We start from the raw sequence: 24,000 nt of genomic DNA, 5'->3' as shown, positions 1-24,000 counted from the left end.
AGTGAGAGAAACCACTATAACCCTGAAGAACAACAAGGATGCTAGCTGGACGGGATCCCCGCTAAGGTTTACAAAATTGGGGGGTAAACTACTCTATTACCAACTACACCAACTCCTTATCAAGATCAACGAGGAATTACCATGTGACTCCAGAGTTTCAGCCCTCATGACTGTGTACAAGAGGAAGGGAGAACGATTTTAATGTGTAAATTGCAGGAAAATATCCTTACCGGTAAGGTACTTGCTCAGATTATGAATAACCGCTTAAAACTAATGACTGAGACTTTCCTTCTAGAGACTCGAGCAGGTTTTGAACCATCTCGGGGAACCACGGATACAATCTTCACCATGCGCCAACTCCAGCAAAAGGGTTGTGAACAGTACCAAATGTTGTACATGGCCTCCATTGATCTGAAACGTGGTCGAACCGAGGACTCGAACTCAACTTGGACGTGACAAAGTGACAGTGACTTAACCCATTACGCTATCAAGAGAGCGTAATAGGTCAAGTCACTGACAGTTTGTCACATCCGAGCTGAGTTCGAGTTCTCGGCTTAACCACGTTTCAATTTCCAATATATGCCTCCTTCGAGCCTCTCAGTCTCGACTGCGATGGCATGGAATTAAAAGTGAATTGTGGTTGAAAAGATGTTAATCTGTTCACTGGGAACCATTCTGTGCATGCACACACACACACACACACACACACACACACACACACACACACACACACACACACACACACACACACACACACACACACACACACACACACATACACACACACACACACACACACACACACACACACACATATATATATATATATATATATATATATATATGCATACATATATATATGTATATATATATATATATATAAATATATCTATACATATATAACATATATATATATATAAATATATACATATATATATATCTATATATAGAGAGAGAGAGAGCGCGAGAGAGAGAGAGATTCTGATAGGTTGACGTAAGTGGAGTAGGAAACACAGGATTCTTATTCTGAGTTTATTCCGGACTAGTTTCACAGGTATGCTTTTTCAAAGGAATGAAAAAGCATACCTGCGAAACTAGTCAGGAGTAAACTCAGACTAAGACTCCTGTGTTTCCTACTCCACTCACGTCATATATATATATATATATATATATATATATATATATATATATGTATATATATATATATATATGTATATATATATATATATATATATATATATATAAACAATAAATAGTTGAATAATAAGTTGAAAAGAAATAGATTAATAGATATAGAGAAATACAAAAATAAATAAATAGGCAAATAAGTGAATGAATATATAAACAATAGATAAATAGAAATCACACTGTTTTTTGTGTTCAAAAGATCTATGATAGAATTAGTTGTTTCGATCACATTATGTACCATGTATTCTGAATGGTTATGGTTTCCAGTCCTATAAAATTTGGTTCACACTCCTCTACGGAAGAAATCATGGTTTCACCATTTTCTGTGGAGGAAGGACGGGAGAGGATAGAAGATAGGGGTGAATGGAGAGGGGTTGTGTATGGATGATATTGTGATGCATGAGGGGGAGTGGGTGGGGAATGGGGGGTGAGGAAGTATGTATGAGAAAAAAATTGACGCAGAACGAAGGGATTTCTCCCCCATTTTCTTCTTTTCTGCATGGGGGGACGGAGAGGGGGGGGGTCGCCGAATTTATGAGGCGGCCTTGCTGTGGATGTTCTGTGTCTTGCGACACTACTTCTGGCCCAGGGCAGTGGACAGGATGCAGGGACGACCCGTCATCCAGGAGATGCCAAGATAGGAGGGAGGGAGGAGGGTGAAGGGGAGTGGAATATATAGGAAATGGAATGGGTGGGAGTGGTTTTTATGCCTTTTTCTTTTTGGCTACCCCCCGTGTAGGAGGAAAAAGACTTTGGTATATGTATGTACCATTTTCACCATAAAACACACAAATGACACTTTTGTCCTTCGCGATTGTATAATCACTGTGTGGACTGAATATATGCAACCTCAGTCTATTTTCCACAAGTGATATCATCTGACCTTTAAAACCTTGCGTCTTAACCCTTGGGTCGCGAAGCCTTTTGAATTAGTCACCAAGGATTTATGGACCTGTTATTTTCTCAATATTCTTGTTCAAAATATTATCAAAGTACTAATCCTGATTGTAGAATTCCTAAATCATTATTATCTAAGGTTAAGCATAACATGAAAAGCACAAGTATTTTATAATTTGAATAAAAGCGTTTACGAAGGTAAGGGTTGCCATGGTCGATGTAGGAAGGATTTTAGGTCGAAGTAAAAAAAAGCTTTAGAGTATTATGAATAAGAAGTAAGAGTAGATTCGTTCACCGATTATTGTTTAAACCGTTTTACAGAATTTTTGGCTGACGCCAAACAATCCTCATCAGCTAAGAATGTGTTAGAAAAACAAAAATGAACGAAAGAACATCACGGGAGACCAGTCATGGTCGAGTCATGAAAAATGAAACTTGTTCAAAACGTCTGGGAATACCGTCAACACAATTGAGATATGATTACCAGTGCTGGGTTTTGCCTCCGTTTATCATCACGTGACTGGACTTTCAACCTCCACAGAAGTGTTCCTCTCCTGTGCCCTGAAGACTAACGCTACTTACATAATTCTCCATTCTGGCAGTGCGGAGTTGAAAGCGACTCGGTAGCACGTACGACGATCCTAAGCGCCTTCGAACAACTCACGCCTACTTCGCTTGCTTGGTACACGGTAAGATCGTCGCGGTGGTGTTTTATAGGACATAAGTACTCTCGCAAGAAAATTAATCGGCCTTACAACTTATTCAGAATATTCTTCTTCCCCGCCCTTAACCTCAGACATCGAGTAAGATAGTTCCAATAGAATGTGTTACAGAAACAAATAGTAATGATATTATTTACATTTTTGTGTCATTGCACTGATAAAGAAATTTATCAAACTACTTCTAAAAAGGACATTATATGAAAAAAATCTAAATCTACATATGATTGCGAAAGGGAGTTGGTACATAGGGCTCATTAAAGAATGCTGAAATGGTTTGGGCAAATGGGAAGAATGTGCGAAGGAAAACTATTAATAAAGTGTGGAAGGCAGAGGTGGATGGAATGAATTTAAGGGGTAGACGTACAAATGGATCGATAAATGGGGTGAAGAGAGCCTTGGATTAAGAGGATTGACTTCTTGGCAGAAAAGAGAGAGGACAAGAGATAGATGTGAGTGGAGAATGGTTGTGAGTGGATAATAGATTGTCACAACCTTTAGTGATCTCTCTTTGTCTTATTTAATTACTAGTGAGTAGATGAGAAAGGATTGTCGTTATTTAATGAAGCAATAGACGTAAACCAGCTTCATTTGTATATATATGCATACCTAAGTGATATGCTTTAACATCTATCAACTATAGATAGATAGATAGATATATCTATCAACTATACAATTTGTTTGATAGTTTTCTCAAGTTTACTCGTTTATGTTTTCACTTATTTCTCTGCTCTGCATCCAATTTCATCATGGAGAAGATTCTTTCCGTGCTTTTTGATCCAGTGTAATAAGTATCCGTTTTCTTTAATACTTTCATAATCTACATGGATCACTACATCATTCTAATATCGCATATACTGTAGAATTTTACCATTAAAGGTTACATTATATTTTTACTGTTAAAACATTGGTTTCACTGTTGTGATGCCTTTTAATCTATATATCAAGTTTGATTACGTTGTTTTTCTCCTCTTGTCGACAGAAAATCAGTATGATACGTGACATGGCTTCAGTTACGGCAGGTGCGCTTCTGCTGTTCTGGGGCAGTTACGTCATGGTTGTGCATGCCTCGCCGCATGATGGTAAGAGGTATAAACATTTCAACATTTTCTTCGTTTTTGTTTTATATTCGGATTGACACCAGCATAATTCGGACTTGATATATCAATGAAATGGTATTTGAATTGTTCAGTATTCTCCCACGAACAAAATGTGTAGGTTTAATTGTTTCGTTACAAATGTCTGAAGATGATAAACCTGATAAAATGCAGTGAAATGTTGAAAATTCTCTCCAGCTTGGACGATTTTTTTTGGGGGGTCACATTTTCACCTTTGCAAGATTTGTTATTTCTGTGAATAATTCTATGAATTACTCATCATACCGTAATTTTCAAAAACCTTATCTAGAAAAAAAAATCCAAATTGAAATTGGGAAATGTATAGAAAAAATCATCATACACACATATATACATGTATATATTTGAATATTTAGGCAGCAGGTTCTCCTGTAAACATATTTTGTTAAAAAATACAGCGACTTCTGTATCTATGATCTTGTTGATACTCTCTACTTTGCGAACTGCAGATTTATGCTTAGTTGAGCACAGAAATACTATTACCGAAATTCATAGTAAAACACAGTGGAGTGTTCTTAATATATTCACGACGTTTCGTACACTTTGTACATTTTCAAGTGATATTGATTACAATAATAAGACATGTTTATATATTGGGAAAAAAAATTAGGTTTCATGGTGCGGGGTGAGGTCACGTAAAAATTATCAAGGGGGAGGAATGGTGGTGGAACTACGTGGGATGGTGGAACTCCGTGGGATGGTGGAACTCCGTGGGGAGGTGGAATTCCGTACAGTGGTCGACTTCATGGACGGAATTATGGGAAGGTCTCTTGATTGTAGATTTAATTTTGGAGACTTCTCTTTAATAAGAAGGGCATCGAGAATTTACAGGCGCTTGGTGTTCTGTTCTTGTCAAATAATTTTTGTGTTTTTCTCCATCAATTTCCTTGTTAGAGTGGTGTTGTGGCATGTGTTAGTATGAGTTTTTGGTGTACCATTTTGGAGGTGGAGAGTGATTCTTCTACTGAGTGTTGTTGTTGTATATCCTATGTATGAGGAGGGTAGGGACTCACAGTTCCCTATTTTGCACGAGTATTCATACACAAGATGACTCCTTTGTAGTTCTCGGATTTTCGTGGAAGGGCTGTTTTTCATGAGTAGTGATGAGGTTTTTCTGTTTGTATAATAAATGACAACATCGAGGAAATCTTGGGGCCGGGTGGGTTTGACAATTTTTTTTATTGTTTGTTTTATTAAGCGTTCATCTGTACTATAATCCGAGTGCATGAAGGCCTTGTATAAGATTTTAATTCGTTCACCTTCTTTGTTGGTCGCATTATGTTGTAGGTACCATTTATCTATTTCATGCTTAATAATCTTATTGATTTCCTTGTTATGGTAGCCATTGTTAACCAGGACTTGGGTTGCTCTCTCTATTTCTAGATGAGTGGCACTCCAACTACTGGAATGAGTGAGGGCCCTTCTGATGAAAGCTCTAATGGTGGAGTCTTTATAGCGTTGGGGACACTCGCTCATTCCGTTAAGGCACAGCCCTGGGTTGGTCGGTTTTGTGTATACACTTGTTTTAAAGTAAAGGGGACTTTGTTGGACGAGGATGTCCAAGAAAGGAAGCTTGTTTTCTTGACTAAATTCTATAGTAAAATTAAGTCCAGAAATCTCCTGCAGTATATCTTTTAAGAGGGGAAGTTCAGATTTGCAGTCTACTTTAACAAAGATATCGTCAATGTGTCTCGCATAAATTGACGGCTATTTAAAACAATTAAATGTCTCTTTTTCAACCATCCCCATGAAAAAAATTTGCTAAGAAAACACCAAGTGGGGATCCCTTAGCTACACCATCAATCTGTCTATACATATTACCACGAGGACAGACGAACGGGGCCTCCATTGTACATATTTCTAACAGAGCTTTGAGGGCCGCTTTTGGTAAATCGAGTTTGGGAACACCATTCTCGGGATAGACCTCTTCCAGGATGTAGTTAATAGTACGCAAAATTGGTACATGGGTGAATAAACTTTCGGCATCTAACGAGGCAATAACACCATAATATCGGAGTTACTGAGCAGGTCTAAAAAGTCAGCGGCTGACGACAAGCTAAACCTAGAAGGAACAAATGGCGTAAGTAACTCGTTCAACTTTTTAGCAATAACGTAAGTAGGGGTGGGAATTTGACTGATTATGGGCCTGAGGAGAGATCCTGCTTTGTGAGTCTTAACGTTACCGTAACAATAACCTAAGCCATAGTTACCTACGAGCTTAGGAAGCTTCAGTCCTCCTGCTTTGGCATTGACGGTATCCACAATTCTATTCACCTTCGTTTTAATTTCTTCTAAAACCGTTTGTCTCTTTGGCAGAAGTGGCTGCACCAGCGATGCCAACTGTGCATAGGCTAAGATTTTACTATTTTCTTATACATCTTTTTCATGCCATGACATTTTCTTTCGTTTTTCTCATCTGAAACCAGCCAGCGGAGACAAGCCTGGAGTGTGCCCGCCGGAGCCTGGGAAAACCGTTTGTCTCTTTGGCAGAAGTGGCTGCACCAGTGATGCCAACTGTGTGGGTGATCTGAAGTGTTGCGACTGGGGGTGCAGGAGGGAGTGCAAGAAACCTGAAGAATGTAAGTGTAAAAACAAATGAGAAGCGATGGGGTCGTGGGGTAAGATGTCACTGTAAAGCCTACTAAAGTGACAGCAGACACAAGCGAGGAAGACATGATGTGACAAACCGCATCGGTCTGTAGATGACGGATCGTCAAAATGTTGTTTTGTTTATCTTCAGAGGCCGGAGGTCTGCCAACGAATAAATTTCAGTTTCTTGCTTGTGTCTGAAGGCACTGTAGCAGTTTCATGGGGACAAGGCATTAGAAATAAGAAATGCGATTAACTGTAAAAAAAAATGCGAGTAGATAGTGAATTTCTGTCATCAAGAGATGATTGAATGTTAATTCAACCGCTTTTATAATCATACTTGGCACTTTAGATATTTGTTATAAAAATCACTTGGACTGACTGTAGAATCTCATACCAACACACACATATACACATGGATCGACAAAGGTCCGAAGCGTTCAACCGTCATTCTGGCCATGGCAACGTTTTTCTATTACACAATTTACTGCCTAGGAGCATTAATTGTTAGGTTAGGTTAGGTTAAGTAATAAAAAACGTTACCATGACCTGAGCGACGGCACGTGTCGGAGTGACGACCCGAAGAGACGGTGGAGCACCCCGGACCCTACCGATGAGTGCATGCGTGTGGGTGGGAAATTCTACAATTGATCCAATCACTTAACTGATTTATTTTCCTTCTGTTTCCTAATACCATTTATTTTCTGTTTCTAGTGACATTAAGAACCCGTCATAAACCTGGAGTTTGCCCGGATATATCCAAACAAATTGTTTTTTGTGGTAGGAATGAACTACAGGATTGTGATGTAGACAAAGATTGCGCCCCCAGAGAAAAGTGCTGCCCCCATAGATGTGGACGAACTTGCCAAGTACCAGGTAATTCCATCAATTCACAAAACGTGGACTAGTAGTAAACATAATTATAGTGTTTTGCTTTTCTTTCTTCACTGCGAGTTTATATAAATTCATCTTATTATATTTGTATTTCATTGTCTTTCTTTACGTGACGGCTTCCCGCGCAAACCTCCTGGTTTGGTATTTTCTCCGCGAGAGTACAGCACCGTCGCTTTCTACTTGAATCTCGCTACTCTAGTAAACTAAAGTACCTTTTGCTCTCGCTAATGATAACTAAGTTTATTTTGATGTGATTATATGATATGTCATTATATCAGCGTCTTGTATTTTAATCATAAGGATAAGTAAGTAAAGAATTCTCCTTCATTAGATTTTTGTTACATTTCATTTTTATGTTTCCAGTTTCACCACCATTTAAAAAACCTGGTGTATGTCCGCGTGCATCCGAACTTGTGGTGCCCTGCAACCAACATTTGCCATTGCCCTGCGTGACTGATATAGATTGTCCATTTGATCTAAAATGTTGTAAAAATGGATGTGGAAGAAATATGTGCACAGGTCCTGGTAAGTTTTGTTCTTCACTTGTTTTTCCCAATCTTGAGAACCTGTATAGATTGTATGAGTTTTATTCAGTCGATATTTTAGAGATTTTAGTGACACCCTACAGACTAGAGCTACGAAGCATTCTTTTATCATTGGAGTCTAATATCCAATGAAAAAAAAACTAATTACTTTTATCTTCACTCATCCCTCCATTCTGTTAACTTTCTATGACTTCTCCTTTTCCGCCTTTGTGACCAGCGGCGGCGCCAGGAATTTTTAGTTGGGGAGGCTAAGGGGGGGCTGAACAATTTTTTGGGGGGGCTAATAGTAATATGATAATGCACATATATTATCCTCATTTCAGAAGGGGAGGGGGTTAATGGTTGGGCTAGCACTGATGGCTGACAAATCTTTAGCCCTGGCAATTAAAAATTCCACTTAATAAAATTATTTCAATGAGTGTTTTAAATTTTCAATTTGCTCATTTCAGTTGGGGGGGCTGGCCACTTTTTTTGGGGGGGGGGCTTTAACCCCCTGGCGCCGCCACTGTTTGTGACTCACCTCTGCATAATGAGAATTCTCCCGTTTTCTTTACGTTACTATACTGCTTACGTTTTCAGTTAGTTTTCATAGTCTTTATGTAGTTCATTCAATGTTCTATATCAAGAATATACCTACATTATATATATATTCCCTAGTTTGTGGTAAATTCTGTCCTTATACCTAACATGCAGAAAACTATATAGCATTTCCTCTCAACTTAAAAGTATCGTTTTCATAGACTCGCTAATGAAAAATGTCCGTAATTCATGTAATAAGCACCCTAAACGATTTGTTTATCCAAAGAGTTTTGTTGATATATCAACGCGCAATTCTTCACCATATTCTCTTTTGCTCATTACGTATTCTGTGGATCATTTCATGCTATTTGTATCCCTTTTCTTTTTGTTTGTTATTTTTTAGTATTTGTTTCACAAAATGTATGATAGAAAAAGTCATGGCATTTATGAAGACACCTCTCTCTCTCTCTCTCTCTCTCTCTCTCTCTCTCTCTCTCTCTCTCTCTCTCTCTCTCTCTCTTCCTGCAGTACTTGATGATATGCAATTGTTTTGTTATTATTCTTTAATTATTCATTTTGGTGTATTCTGCATAATAGGGATGATTTATTCTAGTGTATTCTGCACAATAGGAATGATTTATTGCTGATATAACTTTGTATATATTTTCGTGGAATGGTTTTGAGAAGTTTAGTGATCACTCGTTCCTTTCTATGTTTAGGCAAAGAGGAGATCGGCGAAAGAGAGGGAGTGTGCCCAGACGATGGTGGAATTATAACTTCATGTGGGATGACAGCAGAGAACTGCTTTGCTGATAGTGAGTGCTCGCCAGGTTTGAAATGCTGCAAACACGGATGTGGCAGCATATGCAAATTCCCACTCGCCGCATCCTATAATGGATAAATAATTGCCGGTGTTTGGAATGCACCAAGAACCTTCATCTCTTCAGTTGACACAAACTTCCACCGAATGAACTTGTCTTCTTCAATGGCACACGTTTTGTTTTTTTCTGACACTTTAAACAGTTTAATTCTTCACTAGCAAACATTATCTAGAAAACTCACACATCACCTGTATTTACAACAGTTTTTATGAAATGCGCTGTGCCGCCTTCAAATTTTCTTCACTCCGAGTGCGGGCTCTATATTGTATGGAGTAAGTTCTCAAGTTTAAGGTGTGAACTACTATCCATTCTTACTACTACTATCACTCCTATACTATTCCTATGACTCCACTACTTCTATGAGATATTATCCCATGAATAGGGGCGATAGTTATTGCTAACAAAACAATGATAGTTTGCCCAGAGGCCCAACCTCCTTTGACCATACAACTAACCGATCTTTTCCTCTCCCCCCTACCCCTCCTCCTCCCCTCCCCTCCCTCCACTAACCCGATTTCACGGGAAAGACTGTTGTCGGCACTGTTACATTTCAGTTTCTTGTAGTGGTTAAGACAAACATGTTTTATGATTTACTAATCTGTTTATACATTAATAAAAGGTGTGAATCCAGAAGATATTTATTTTGTCTTCCTCCATGGAAATTTAAAAGAGCAACGAATCATGATTTGACGAAGAGAGCTTCCAAAACAACACTCGGAAATCCCTCCCCATATATATTATATATATATATATATATATATATATATATATATATATATATATATATATATATATATATATATATATATATATATATATATATATATTAACAATTTATGGATAGGGGCAAGTCTACAATTATGTTGCAATCTTTTTTTTATTCTTAATTGGTTTAGAAGCTGCTACTACGTGAAACACTTCCATTTTCATGTCAAGCAGAATTATCCTAGAAAAGAACAAATTCAACACAAAGTTCTGTAGCAAATAATCTATCAACACAAAATTAAGTTCGTTTTCCCTAATGTGGAAACTATATTACGACTATTCCTATGTCTGTTGATAACAAATTGACCAGGAGAGGGATCATTTTCACAACTAAAGAGAAGAAAAACGAGAGCATCAATATCTCAAGAAAAATTGTCTAATTATCGTCATGTGCGTACAAAACGATGTTGCAAATCATATTGTTTTGTTCTGGAAAACTAAGAAAGAAAATGTTTTAAGCTGTAACTTTATGTATTCTAATTTTCGTGTAATTAAAAGGCTAGTATATTATCAAGTTTTCTTAGACCAGTCGGTGTAATCTGAAAGGGGGGGACTTCACTAAATCGAAATCCATGGTTTCCTTTCGTAGATTTCATTTCGGCTATCGACAGACGACTTTGTTCAGCCGAAGGGACGTTAAAATTTAACTGAATTGGAACACGTCGTTATGGCAACACTTCTCTGCAAGTCGCGCCCACAGCAAGCCCCCAGGGGCCGGCAGTCCCATCCGGACCGAATCCGAGCAGGTTTATTCTTAGTGATGAGGCCAAGACCAACCTGGGCTTCCCCAACCGAAGACTTCACCTGTCCTGTCGACATCCTCCCACGACAGAGGACGTCACGCGCCTTCAAAACAAGTGAGAGTTAAATGACGTTAGTGACTCTGCTACTGGTAGGCAGTACAGTAAGTAGTTTACCTGCAGTACTTCAGTTTACCATCCAGTAACGTTAGTACAAGATAACAGGTAGTGATTCGGTATATCATCTGATGTTCGATAGTGTGGCATGTAGTCTCTACGCCCCAGGAACATCAAATGAGCCTACGATGAGGTTTTGTGCTGAAGGCGTCTGCAGATTGTGGTTCGCCATGTACTTAGATAATTTGCTTGACTCATGATCGATAGCTACTATTCTTTAGAGATAAGAACTCAGAGTTCACAAAGTCCACTTGCTCAAGGGGGACACCAACAACTTGCAGTATTATTGGAAGGTTTTCCACACCATGAGCGTAGCGTGGACTCGGTACCAGGGCATAGGAGTGCGAGACGCTAACGACTACACCAGAAGACCGTAGACCGCATGAGATGTTCGGATTTGTTTCTGTCTTGTGAACACGAGGATCTTGGGACGGTTCCCAACGTGTGGTAGTGACTGCCATCCGCCTTGGCGTTGCTGGAGGACAGGGCGAAAAAGACGATTTCGGCTGCACGTGAATACCCTCAGGTGTATGCTTTTTTATCTCAATGATTTCGGCTACACGTGATTACCCACAGGTGTATGCTTTTTTATATCAAGGTCAGGGTCAAGGTCAGGGCCTCAAGTCTCAAGTTCGAGCAGCAAGCTGGGGATTTCCGAGGTCGAGCACGGACTCGCGTGTTAGTTTTCGAACACAGACCCTATCCCTGTCTTCTTAATCATCTATTTATTTCCATTTATCTGTTAATAAATTAAATTTGCTTGCTTATTTCAGACAGAAGAAATGAGCCCCCTTTGCCTTTGTTTTTCCACTTTTCTGAACCCTTTGGCGCTTGCTATCGACTTTTCAGTTTACTCGTTTGTTTTCAGTTGAAAGGAACGCCTGTAGTCTTGTGGGTCCACTGCAGCACCATTGGCCTAACCCTGGATGACGATACTGATTCTGCAACTAACTAGGGTGACTTAATCCGGCTTGTTAAGAGTGTATAAATGATGCAAGTTGTGTGTCGAGCGCGCTGGAATGGCCGTGACTGTGAATGGAGTTTGAAACCAGTGTGTGCATATGTGTGTGTGTGTGTGTGTGTGTGTGTGTGTGTGTGTGTGTGTGTGTGTGTGTGTGTGTGTGTGTGTGTGTGTGTGTGTGTGTGTGTGTGTGTGTGTGTGTGTGTGTGTGTGTGTGTGTGTGTGTGTGTGTGTGTGTGTGTGTGTGTGTGTGTGTGTGTGTGTGTGTGTGTGTGTGCGTGCGTGTGTGTGTGTGTGTGTGTGTGTGTGTGCGTGTGCGTGTGCGTGTGTTGGGGAGAGTTCCATCTATATGGGGGTGGGTCCAACTATATTTGGTGACGGGGTCACTGGGGGTTCCGCCGAGTACCAGCAAACGTGAAAGGTGTTCCGTTAAATGGGAAAGTTTGAGAATCACTGACATAAACTAACCCGAGCAGATAAACCAACATATATAAAAAATGGCAGCATGAGTTGATAGCCGAGTAAGTACACATGTGTACTACATTTTATACTATTTAATTACTGTACATATTATTGTAATCTTACATATACATACATATATATGATCTTGATACATAAATAATTAACAAACAGGGTAATTTTAAACCAAACAGGGTAATCTTAAGTGTGAATTTAGGGTAAAATAGGCAATTCGACCTGGCAGCGCTGAACACAGCGACAGTCATCTGGTGCACAAAAGCGTGTCGACATTTGTTCATCATCATTTGCACATCATTATTTTTTAACAGAAGACTTGCATGCTCTACTGATAGTGCTAAGTGACGAATTTGAAGAAGAAAGCAGTTTGTATAAATTTTGGCTATATCAAATCCAGTGTTGGCATTTTCATTCACTGTTTTGTAAAACTTGACTAGCTGCTCATAAATAGTTTGTCTTGTTTTTATATAAACGTTCCGCACTGCACACTTTCCATAAGCACAGAAAGCTCCTGTACATTCTTATAAAATCCCAAATAAAATCAGGGGACGTTTATTTAAAGTTTTGAGATATTCTCCCAGCAATATGGCGTTCTGCAAACGTCAAAATCTAGTTATATGTACTCTTCTTCTTTTTCGCAACTGAAAGAAAACGGCGGTTACAGTCAGTCGACTGTCACCTTGATGCCTGTCCTCATGCCAATCCTTAACGACAATCGTCAGCGTGTGTGGCGGATTCGCATAACGCCAAGCCTTGATAAGTGTGGATATACACAGTCACGTCCTCGTCTCCTACAACGCCGCCGCGATTGTCAGATCGTGGCGTTGTTGCGTTATGTTTTTCATGGTGGTTTTCATCGATGGTTGATTCATGATGAAAACCAATAACGACAACGCCACGATTACGAAACCGTGACGTTGTTGGAGACGAAGTCGTGACTGAAAAATTACCCTTGAGGCTCGTCCACAAATAATTATCTTCTGAGAATCGTGATGTCCTTCGCGTGCGTGGGCAGCTCGAGGTGAAGAAGTCATCAAGTCCCCGAGACGAGATTCATATCAGGTAGTTATGAATACATATTAATCAATATTGTCTTTATAACTAATCACTATCTCTTGTAACTATATAACATGCTTTCTAGTGCACACAGAAATCCAATACAATGTAACTCTTGTACATTGCGGTGTAGTTGATTGTTGATAAAGATACGATCCACGAAAAATTGAAACGCTTTATCTTGCCAATAACCCACACGCACACACACACACACACACACACACACACACACACACACACACACACACACACACACACACACACACACACACACACACACACACACACACACACACACACACACACACACACACACACACACACACACACACACACACACACACACACACACACACACACACGATGGAGCAGTGGTTAGAGTTCCCGGCCGTCACTATGGCGGTCCGGGTTGGAATCCCGCCCAGGGCTGAAATAATTTCAGTATCGCTGCGTTGAAAGTCGTTACTCCAACTTTCGCAAGCGGGGAGTTAGGGTGTGTGTGTGTGTGTGTGTGTTTGTGTGTAAAGGTCAAAGTATTACCCATAGATCGGTCATATATGAAGCTCTGAGCTCTCTTTCGGGAGGGAAAATAACTCTTGATCACAAGTCCAACACGTGATCCAAGACCATGGTGAATCACACACGCACACACACACACACACACACACACACACACACACACACACACACACACACACACACACACACCACATCTCAGACGCAACCTCTTGAGTGTAATAGTGCCCCTAATGATAAAAGAATCTATAATTACTGATACCGAAAATACCTACATACATACATATACCAAAGGCTTTTTCCCCCCTACACGGGGGGTAGCCAAAAAGAAAAAGGCACAGAAACCACCCCCACCCATTCCATCCCCTACATACTCCACTCCCCTCTACCCTTTTCCCTCCCTCTTATCTTGGCACCTCCTGGGTGACGGGTCATCCCTGCATCCTGTCCACTGCCCTGGGTCAGAAGCAGTGTCGCAAGACACAGCACATCCACAGCAAGGCCGCTTCATAAATTCGGCGACCCCCACCCTCTCCGTCCCCCCATGCAGAAAGGAGAAGACGGGGAGAAATCCCTAGCACCAGAAAATACCTAACACCACACTTTCTAGATACACAGCTAGTTCACCATTGTAACTACTTTATAGGTTGACTGAAATTATAGAGAACATGGGTTTCGGTTTATCATCAAAGTGGAGGGAGAAGATAACGTAAAGAAAAACTTGTAGAGATAACAGTGAGCATGACGATAATCCATCAGTGGCAGGTCTTACAAAGATAACGCGTGCATTGTGAAGATGGCTACTGTTCCTCAAATATTTCCAGAGCTAGATGAGTGCTTGGTGAGCGTATGTGATTTATTAAGGAATTGGATCACGTGCTGGACTCGTCATCGACAAATTATTATTCTCCCTGGTGAGAAGTCAATGCTCGTATATGGCCCTATGTATAATGTTGTGACCTCACACACACACACATAAACACACACACACACACACACACACACACACACACACACACACACACACACACACACACACACACACACACACACACACACACGCACGACTCGATGGCGCAGCTGATAGAGTTCCCGGCTGCTACTACGGTGGTCCGGGTTCGAATCCCCCCCTCCCCAGGGCTGAAATAATTTCAGTATCACTACGCTGCGAGTTGTTTATTCCAACTCTTGTAGGCAGGGAGATGTATGTGTATGTGCTTGTAAGATCACAGCATTACCCATAGATCGGTCATATATGAGCTCTGAGCTCTCTTCCGGGAGGGAAATAGCTGTCGATCACGAGTCCAACACTTGATCCAAAGACCTTGGTGAATCACATACACACACGCATACACACACCTCCTTGCCCACCAGAGTTGGAGAGCAGGAATACTGAGTCTTTCTACCTTGAATGAAATTCGAACTCGGATCGCTGATTTAGCGGTTGAGAACGGTACCACTGCGCCGTCAAGTCAGTCGAGTCACAGAGCCTTCGAGTTGTGTGTGGAGGGGTTGGGGGGGGTGCATGTGCGCTCATTGGTTATACACTTAGTCCAGCTACCCGTGTCTGTGATTACAATGAAGATTTCAGTGACCTTCATACAACCTCAGGCGCCTGGGTATTCAACACCTTAGTCAGGTCTTGCAGTTCCCCCCCGCCTCCCCCCCCCCCCGCCAACAAGTTGTATTGTTAAAGAACGATCGCTTCCAATTCCTTTCCTTCTCTCCTCTCTCAATATTGTCAGTCTTGGTTACTGCGATCTTTCTTTATTAGACTAAGATATCGTGTCCGAAAGCGTCCTCGCAGCGGTCGCAAAAACCGTTATCGTTAATTAGTTTTCATCAACACTTGTACGCATGCATGTCATGAATAATAAACAATGCTACAATTTTCTTTTTGCATTCACATCCTATGCGCATGCATTGTGAGACGCTCTTCTGATCACTATCACTAGCCAAGGCTTAAGCAAGCGTACTTTGGAATTCTTGGTGAAAGCTCATTAATGTTAACGAATTTGTTGTTGCTACTAGTAGGATCCCTTAGGTTGTTCAGGCCTCAGAGAGGCGTATTTGAGGTATAGTTCCTAGTACTCCACTAGAAACGCCCCATATATTTAGACAAAATATTGCAGTATCTGTAAACAAAATTTTATTTGTATTTTTTAATGGTTCTTAGAGTGCTTATAAATTTGAGGCTGTGTGGTCACTTCCCAGCCGCTTGCCTTTTGCAATATCCAAGATGGCCGCCAAGATGGCCGTAGCATAGAACCAAAGTACATATTTCATCATGACTTCTGCCAAAGGTACAACAGAATGTTGACACAATATGAAAATTAAGAAACACAATTACTACAATTTTTTTCTATTTTATTCACTGTTGTTGAAGATCATTACTTCCACGTCCTGACTAGGACTAGAAATTCTGGATAGGTTTTACAGGGTAAATCAGTCACTGTATCAAACTGCTGATATCTACAATGGAAAGTGGAGTGATTTCCTTATTGAGACAAATTGGACGAGGAAAGGACACGAACCAAGGGGCATTATTTGAACAACAGAGAACCTCAAACAATGGCAACATCGGTGTTCATTATGGGTGTAACAATAACCTTAGCTGGTGATCTCAAGATGATATCTGGGGGTGAAGAGAATACGCAAATGACCCGCAAAGAGGAGTCTTCAAGTCGCATTTGTCGAGATGGAAATGATCGCCAATCTCTGAGCCTCTCGTCATGCATTAGCTCTATAGGTCCAGATTCTCATGTGACAAAATATTTGCTCAACATCTGAGTGATCAAGCAGTTCATCCAGATGTAAATGTTGACATGGCCTTGCGCACTGGATCCAAGCAACTGAACCAGTTTGAGACATTTTAGCCAGACGACATTTACAGCTCACTTTCAGAAGAAGTAGCTACCTTTGCAACAAAGCAGAAACGTCTCACAATCGGGAAATATGTTACTCTTGACCAAGAAGCAAGCTATGCTCGTGCTATTGGCCTTTTAGTGTGTCAGCAAGACCTAAACTTTCAACAGGTGCTGGTCACAGAGTTGACAACCTATCCACCATCAATGTTCCATGCTGATGTTCAGATGTGGGTTGATACTGGAAAGTCAGTGCTAAAGAAGAATATCCAAGTGAACGTACCTCAGCACTTAACCACAGGACCAACAGCTATAGTGGTAGATGTGCCAGATGCTATTTGGACCGCTGACAGGTCTGCTTATGAAACAGCTAACACTTTCATGTCAATATTCGAATTGTGGCTCTCTCACCGGCTGTCTAAAGCTTATGCCTACCTGTGTTTCGCCAGATACCATAATTTTCCCACCAAAAGTAGTACAAGGTCTTCAAGAGCCGCCGCTAGCCATCATCTTAAAACCAGAACTTTACTGCCTAATTAGTGCATTACTCAAGAACTACACCAGCAAGACAAACTGAATACAATCATATGCGAACACACCTTGAATGATAAAGAGTTTTCACATAACCTGACACAAAACCATTAGCTGATAGTCACAGAGGACGAGTCAGTACCAACACAAGTGTCTAAAAGCCACAAAAGTGTTTATCCAGCTATTACCTCAACAAATGAAGAGGCAGACATCATAATTACTTAGCAAACTATCCACTTTGCAAAGCAATACTCAGAATCAAGAGTATGTGTTGTCTGTGATGACAAAAATGTATTTGTTTTACTGTTCTTGTGAGCTGCCTAATTCTCCAGTGTCCATGTTTTCAGCAGTCATGGGTCGCACGTGGCTGTGCATTGATATAAAGGAAACTACTTGAGAGTATGCATACATGCGCCAATCTTATCAGTATAAGTCCAAGCTGGTTATGACTCAGTGGCAGCGACCTATGGAACTGGCAAGACAACGGCATTTTATGTGTTGAGAAAGGGACACACATCATATCAACTTGAGCAACTCACAGTAGATACTACCGAAAATGTCAAGCAATGGACAACTTCCATGTCTTCAAAATTCTTTTCTTCTATGACAGTGTCATAAAAAATTGTGGGCACAGAAAACTGGAATATCAACAGTGGCACCAAAACTATGTAGTTTGCTACTTACAACTGAATCATTTAAGCAGAATGTTCATAGAACACAGTGGCAGGTCGCTCAGTGGAACAGCGTCCTAAGAGAAGAACCACCTACTCTTAATGCAGTGTACTGTGGATGGGAGGCAGATAACAGAAATAAAATTACTTATCTCATGAATCATGAAAAGAGTTTCCTACACTCCTGAATATATCCTTAAGTTAGTCAAATGTGGCTGTGAATCAGAACGACCATGTAAATATGATAAGTGGCTGCATGGATCATCAGTTATCTTGCACCATGTTCTACTCCTGTGGAAGAAATTCGGCCTCCCTTTGATACAGGAGAACACGAAATTGATGAGATTGGTGATTTACATAAACAAGATTATAATTGTGATGAAGGAAAAATTATGAATAATATGGAAGCTTTAGTTGTAATTGTGGATTTTTTTCTAGTGATTTCATGCGCCACTTTCTGCACTTGTAATAATGGTTCGGCATGTTTGAAACCCTTTAATAAAAGAGAATACGAAACTGATGACATTGATGCTGTAAATAATGAGGGATATAATTGTGATGAAGAAAATCAACAATATATAATTTCTAGTTCTAATTATGGTTTTTTTCTATAGTGTCTGCCAAAACCTCAATACATGCCTCTCTTATTTCCCACCTGTACATAGTAAAGGAAGCTGCATAGTACAATGACTGTTACTCTCTATAATTATAACAACGATTTCAATAAATTCTATGACACGTGACAACAGCGCTTTTTCCCCGCCATGTTGCCACGTCGAGGGCGTCACAGGTGAGACATGTGGGAGATTCTATGACACGTGGCAACAGCGCTTTTTCCCCGCCATGTTGCCACGTCGAAGGCGTCACAGGTGAGACGTGTGAGATGGGGCATAGGTAATCGTTGCTATAATCCTAAAATGTGATATTGATTGTACTATCCAGCTTCCTTTACTATACACAGAATATAGAAACAAATTAGATAGCGGTGGCGCGGTTGGTAGAGTCCCAAACTATCACTACGACGGTCCGGGTTCGAATCCTGCCCAGGGCTGAAAATAATTTCAGTATCGCTGCGCTTCAAGTCGCTACTCCCACTCTCGTGGACGGGGAGTTGGGTGTGTGTGTGCGTCTAAGGTCAAAGCATTACCCATAGATCGGTCATACGAGCTCTGAGCTCTCTCTCGGGAGGGAAATAACTGTCAATCACGAGTCCAGCACATGATCCAAAGACCAAGGTGAATAGATGGGACATAAGAGGCATGTGATAAGGTTGATTTGGCACAACGTAAGCCACAACCTGAAGAGACTCCTTGGAGCGTACAGACTATAATAGTTTCATATATATCTCGTAATTATATAACCAAGATAGCCTACGAATAGTAAAACAACGCTACAGTGAAATTTTTCACCCTTGAAAACCTAGTTTCACATGAATACAAACATTCTGCTCCACGTTTGACAAAAAACTATGACAAAATATGAATCCTGGTTTTATGCAACGACCATCTTGCATTCTTATAAGACAAGAGTGGGAAGTGGCCTCCTAGCCTAGAATTTATAAAACACTGATAACTTTTGGGAAATGCAAATGGATTATATTTAACAGACACTGCAAGGCATATGCCTCCTGCCACCAAGGACTCGGCAGCCATATTGGCCTTTGTGGGAGCACTAGCCCTTAGATACAAAGGCGCTTCGTATCTCAAGAAACGTTGTCACAGTTTCCCTATCAGATCAATCTTTCTTTATCTTAATAAGAATATATATATTTAGCCACGTGCATACATTTTCCTTGGTTTCACACTCTCTAGCCATATTAACAAGTCTCTCTATCTCTTTCTCACGATGTGTTCTCGTTCAAACTAAACAAGTCGTCAGCCCCTTGAATACAATTTGTATATATATATATATATATATATATATATATATATAATATATATATATATATATATATATATATATATATATATATATATATATAAGGGTATAAATGGGCTGGAAGTTTTCTCTTAAACGTATGTCATTACAAATGATAGCTTATTCCAAGATCTAAGAATATAAGGTCTAACCACTTCCGACCGAATTTCGAGGGAGTTGGCGTAGCGGGACCGTGAACGTCACCTGGCTGCTCAAAGTGGGGTTAGCGGGTCCTATAGCTGTCAGTTGAAGCTGGTCCGTCGTTCAAAAATGACGTTGCCTTCGCTCGCACTGCTCCACGCAATTAGTTACATTCTGACAAATATTATATAAAATATATATATAAATATATATAAAATATTATAGTTCCTGTCTATATATATGAATATATAATATATATGATATAATATATATATATATATAATATATAAAATATTATAGTTCCTGTCTTCCTTGGCGTTTCACAGTTTTCTTCAGTGTATCACAAAGAGAAAATGGACTCAGCCAAATGACGTCAGAAGCTGCGCAGAAGAATTCCAACGGTCTGACCTGTATATTTAGACCTTGACTAATTCAGCATGTTGTATTTTCTTTAAGATATTCTCCTTATTTCGCAAGATTATCTTAGTCTCTCTTTAAAGGTGTGAGATGATTTCTCCATAGGAGGTCATCTGAGCTGCCATATCGCGATTTCGAGTCACATTGACTCTTCTTCAGTGGCGTGGATGTGGATTTTGTCGTCTCGGTGGAAGAGATGGGAATGCTGGCTCTTTGTGGATCTGGCCGTTATTTGAGGCGTACTTACGTCGTCTGTCTCGTTCGTCCTTGTCGCTGATTGGCTGGTTCCAGGGGCTGTGTTCCTTCTCAGAGAGTCACTTATTACAATCTCACACTCTACTCCCAACGTTCTTCTACATACTACTTTTTCACATAAGGAAGTCAGTACACCGGTGTCTGCCTTCCCTGTTCTCCTATTGCCAGCGACATTAAACCAACCAAGGACTCTATACAACCCACCTGAACTAGACATATCAATTATGCACACAGATCCATCAGATCCAGCACATGCCACAAAAAGCTCCATTTAGATATAAAACTCTTACAAACATAAAACAATATACAAATAACTGGAGCTGTAACCAACATCAGACAACCATCTCACCCACAAACACATGAAAACATAAACACATCCTAAACAAACTACATATAATAAATGGACTCACTAACAAATACTCAGAACTACCCCACTTCTTGCACAAACACAACATACACATTGCACTCATACAAGACAAAATACTATCAACTAAACAGAAAAGCAACGCTATCAACAACCATTTCTCCAAAACTATCTTCAAGTCCACCCAGATAATTAAACAAGCCCTTCAACAACGACCTACATAAGAATGAAGGAGACTGCAAGAGACCATAAGGCCTACACTAGGCAGCTCCGTATCCATCACCACCTGTCATCCCCAATATATATATATATATATATATATATATATATATATACATATATATATATACAGTTCTCCAACAACAACAACAACAACAACAACCCAGTTACAAGTCTCACTGAGAAAATCCTCCCACAACAAACAAGAACGACGCAAGAATGCCTACCTTCAGGACACCATCCTTCATTAAGACAATAGTAACACAGATTAGGCCTTGCCACAGATTCAAACTGGCCCAGATGCAACAGAAGACACAGAATACCTCGTGGTACGATGCCGCCCACTTACAGCCTCCAGACAACAACCCAATATCTCTTCTTCAAGAAAATTGTGATCCCGATCGGAGGTGTTGTTGTTGGTTTCCTGGAGTGCCGCAGCTTTTCTACAAGAATGACCTGGGGCAACGGATTGACTGATCAACCCAACTGAGAGATGATATCAAAGACAAGAAAGAACGACACTAGCACGATTGCATCCAGGCCATCACCCGACAGACAGTATCGACACACAACAGGCATGAATACAGACACCAACTGCCCTTGATGCAGCCTCAGTACAAAATGGAAGAGGCCAGAAATCATAATGTCTTTATTTCTTGTCTGTGTTTACCTTTGTTATTTTCCATGCCAGTTTTTTTTCTTATCCTCTTCTTCTTTTTCTTATTACAAAGGATTACAAAGGCGGAGCATGTCGACAGGAGGCCTTTTGGTCCATATCTAGGTCGGGTGCGAAAAAATCATAAAAATTAAATGAATAAATGAAAACTATAATAATGTAAATAACAAATAGAATGCATAAATAAATGCATAGGTATAGTTAATAATAAACAAATATGTAAATACTAAATAATGATAAACTGACATATAACTAATAATAAATGAGAATCAAACAGACAAATGATAACAAAACAAAAACAAATGATATGAAATAAATTATAATCATTACAGCATCTTGCTTAGGTGCTTACCTAAATGATTCTTAAAGCTTCAAACTGAACTACATTGCACTGCCTCTGCAGGACGTTTATTCCATTCATTAACTACACTGTTCGCGAAGTTGTTTCTACCCACTTCCAAATTGAATCTATTTCCGGACAGTTTGAGACCATTGTTTTTTGTCTGATTCTCTTTCACTGTGAAAATGTTGTCACTTTCGATGTTGCCAATTCCCTTTGAATCTTAAACACCTGTATCAAGTCACCTCTGAGTCTACGCTTTTTTAGGGAAAACAGATTCATATGTTTTAGTCGATTTACGTATGATTTATTCTTTTTTTAGCCCTATCTCGTTTTAGATCGAAAAGCTTCTAGTTGCCCTCATCTTCTATCATTGTAACTCAGTATAACTCATCCAATTTTTAGAAGTATCATTATAATCTACTAGTTACTTATGAGGTCCATTACGGACCAGTCTATTGGTGGGTTTCCCAAAAACCACATTGGTACATAACATCCGTTCTCATCATCAGACCATCTGAAATTAAGGAGTCCAGGTGTATCTGTGCTCTCAGTGGATGCTGCACCTGCCATACGTACATACGCACACACACACACACACACACACACACACACACACACACACACACACACACACACATATATATAAATATATATATATATATATATATATATATATATATATATATATATATATGTATATATATATAAGTGGAGTAGAAAACACAGGAGTCTGAATTTCTTCCTGACTAGTTTCGCAGGTAAGCTAACCTAGTCAGGAATAAACTCAGACTAAGACTCCTGTGTTTCCTACTCCACTTACGTCAACCTGCCAGAATGTCTCAACATATATATATATATATGTGTGTGTGTGTGTGTGTGTGTGTGTGTGTGTGTGTGTGTGTGTGTGTGTGTGTGTGTGTGTGTGTGTGTGTGTGTGTGTGTGTGTGTGTGTGTGTGTGTGTGTGTGTGTGTGTGTGTGTGTGTGTGTGTGTGTGTGTGTGTTACTACAAAGTAATGTCATAACACATTCGTAAATTTCAACAAGAACCCGCTGTGTTGGATAAGAAGAAATTAAATCGACGATATCCATATATTTCGATCATGGACTATGATCCTCTTCAGTGGTATTCCACTGAAGAGATAACATAGGTAATTAGTTAGGAGAGGCAAAAGAAATTAATATCAACTGTCACAGCACATAATAAAATCGAAAAACACAACATAAGTATAATCCTAGAACATCACAAGGATTCATGTTTAGTGAAGATTTCCATCTTGTTTACAAATATCACCAATAATGAAAGTACCTAACTGGTATAATTCACTACTAATGTTAATATTAACTCCTTTAGAAGGGCTAATGAGACTATTTTCTATGATATTTCTGTTGACAATTCAATTACATGGTAAATTGGGTGAAGCTTTAGCCCAGTCAATACAATGATTAAATTCTTTCATATGAACAAATAATGCATTTGAATCTTGTGCTGTTCTAACACTATACTTGTGTTGTTTAATGTTAATTGAGAGTTCTTTGCCTGT

General features: G+C 39.8%; 2 protein-coding genes across 3 annotated transcripts in view; both read left to right on the top strand.

The window, feature by feature from the left end:
• Positions 1–2,614: 2,614 nt before the first annotated feature.
• LOC143018258 (WAP four-disulfide core domain protein 2-like) lies at positions 2,615–10,001 on the top strand. Of its 2 annotated transcripts, none has more exons than XM_076173518.1 (6): positions 2,615–2,774; positions 3,787–3,886; positions 6,367–6,519; positions 7,244–7,405; positions 7,787–7,948; positions 9,207–10,001. In XM_076173518.1, exons 2-6 carry the CDS (start codon positions 3,796–3,798, stop codon positions 9,386–9,388), a joined length of 750 nt encoding a protein of 249 aa, XP_076029633.1. In that variant the 5' UTR covers positions 2,615–2,774; positions 3,787–3,795; the 3' UTR covers positions 9,389–10,001. The 2 variants fall into 2 exon arrangements, with proteins under 2 accessions (XP_076029633.1, XP_076029635.1); XM_076173520.1 differs by having other exon boundaries at positions 2,616–2,774; positions 3,787–3,893.
• A 985-nt stretch (positions 10,002–10,986) lies between these two features.
• Adi1 (acireductone dioxygenase 1) overlaps positions 10,987–24,000 on the top strand; it is a 38,151-nt gene continuing 25,137 nt past the window's right edge. Inside the window, exon 1 of the mRNA XM_076173521.1 lies at positions 10,987–11,037. Coding sequence (XP_076029636.1) covers positions 11,002–11,037 — 36 coding nt within the window. The 5' untranslated portion in view covers positions 10,987–11,001. The remainder of the gene's footprint in view (positions 11,038–24,000) is intronic.

The sequence above is a fragment of the Oratosquilla oratoria genome, chromosome 34 (genome assembly GCF_046742065.1).
Source record: "Oratosquilla oratoria isolate Oo_2021 chromosome 34, ASM4674206v1, whole genome shotgun sequence".
Lineage (NCBI taxonomy): Eukaryota > Metazoa > Arthropoda > Malacostraca > Stomatopoda > Squillidae > Oratosquilla > Oratosquilla oratoria.
The sequence above is the reverse complement of the archived record's forward strand: the minus strand, read 5'-3'. Positions and strand labels throughout refer to the sequence as shown.

Bases quoted from the DNA above. Each gene is read 5' to 3' on its own strand.
- LOC143018258 (XM_076173518.1), top strand. From the start codon at position 3,796: ATGATACGTGACATGGCTTCAGTTACGGCAGGTGCGCTTCTGCTGTTC. The intron at 6,520-7,243 runs GTAAGTGTAAAA...TTCTGTTTCTAG, and splicing joins GTGCAAGAAACCTGAAGAAT to TGACATTAAGAACCCGTCAT. The intron at 7,949-9,206 runs GTAAGTTTTGTT...TTCTATGTTTAG, and splicing joins AAATATGTGCACAGGTCCTG to GCAAAGAGGAGATCGGCGAA.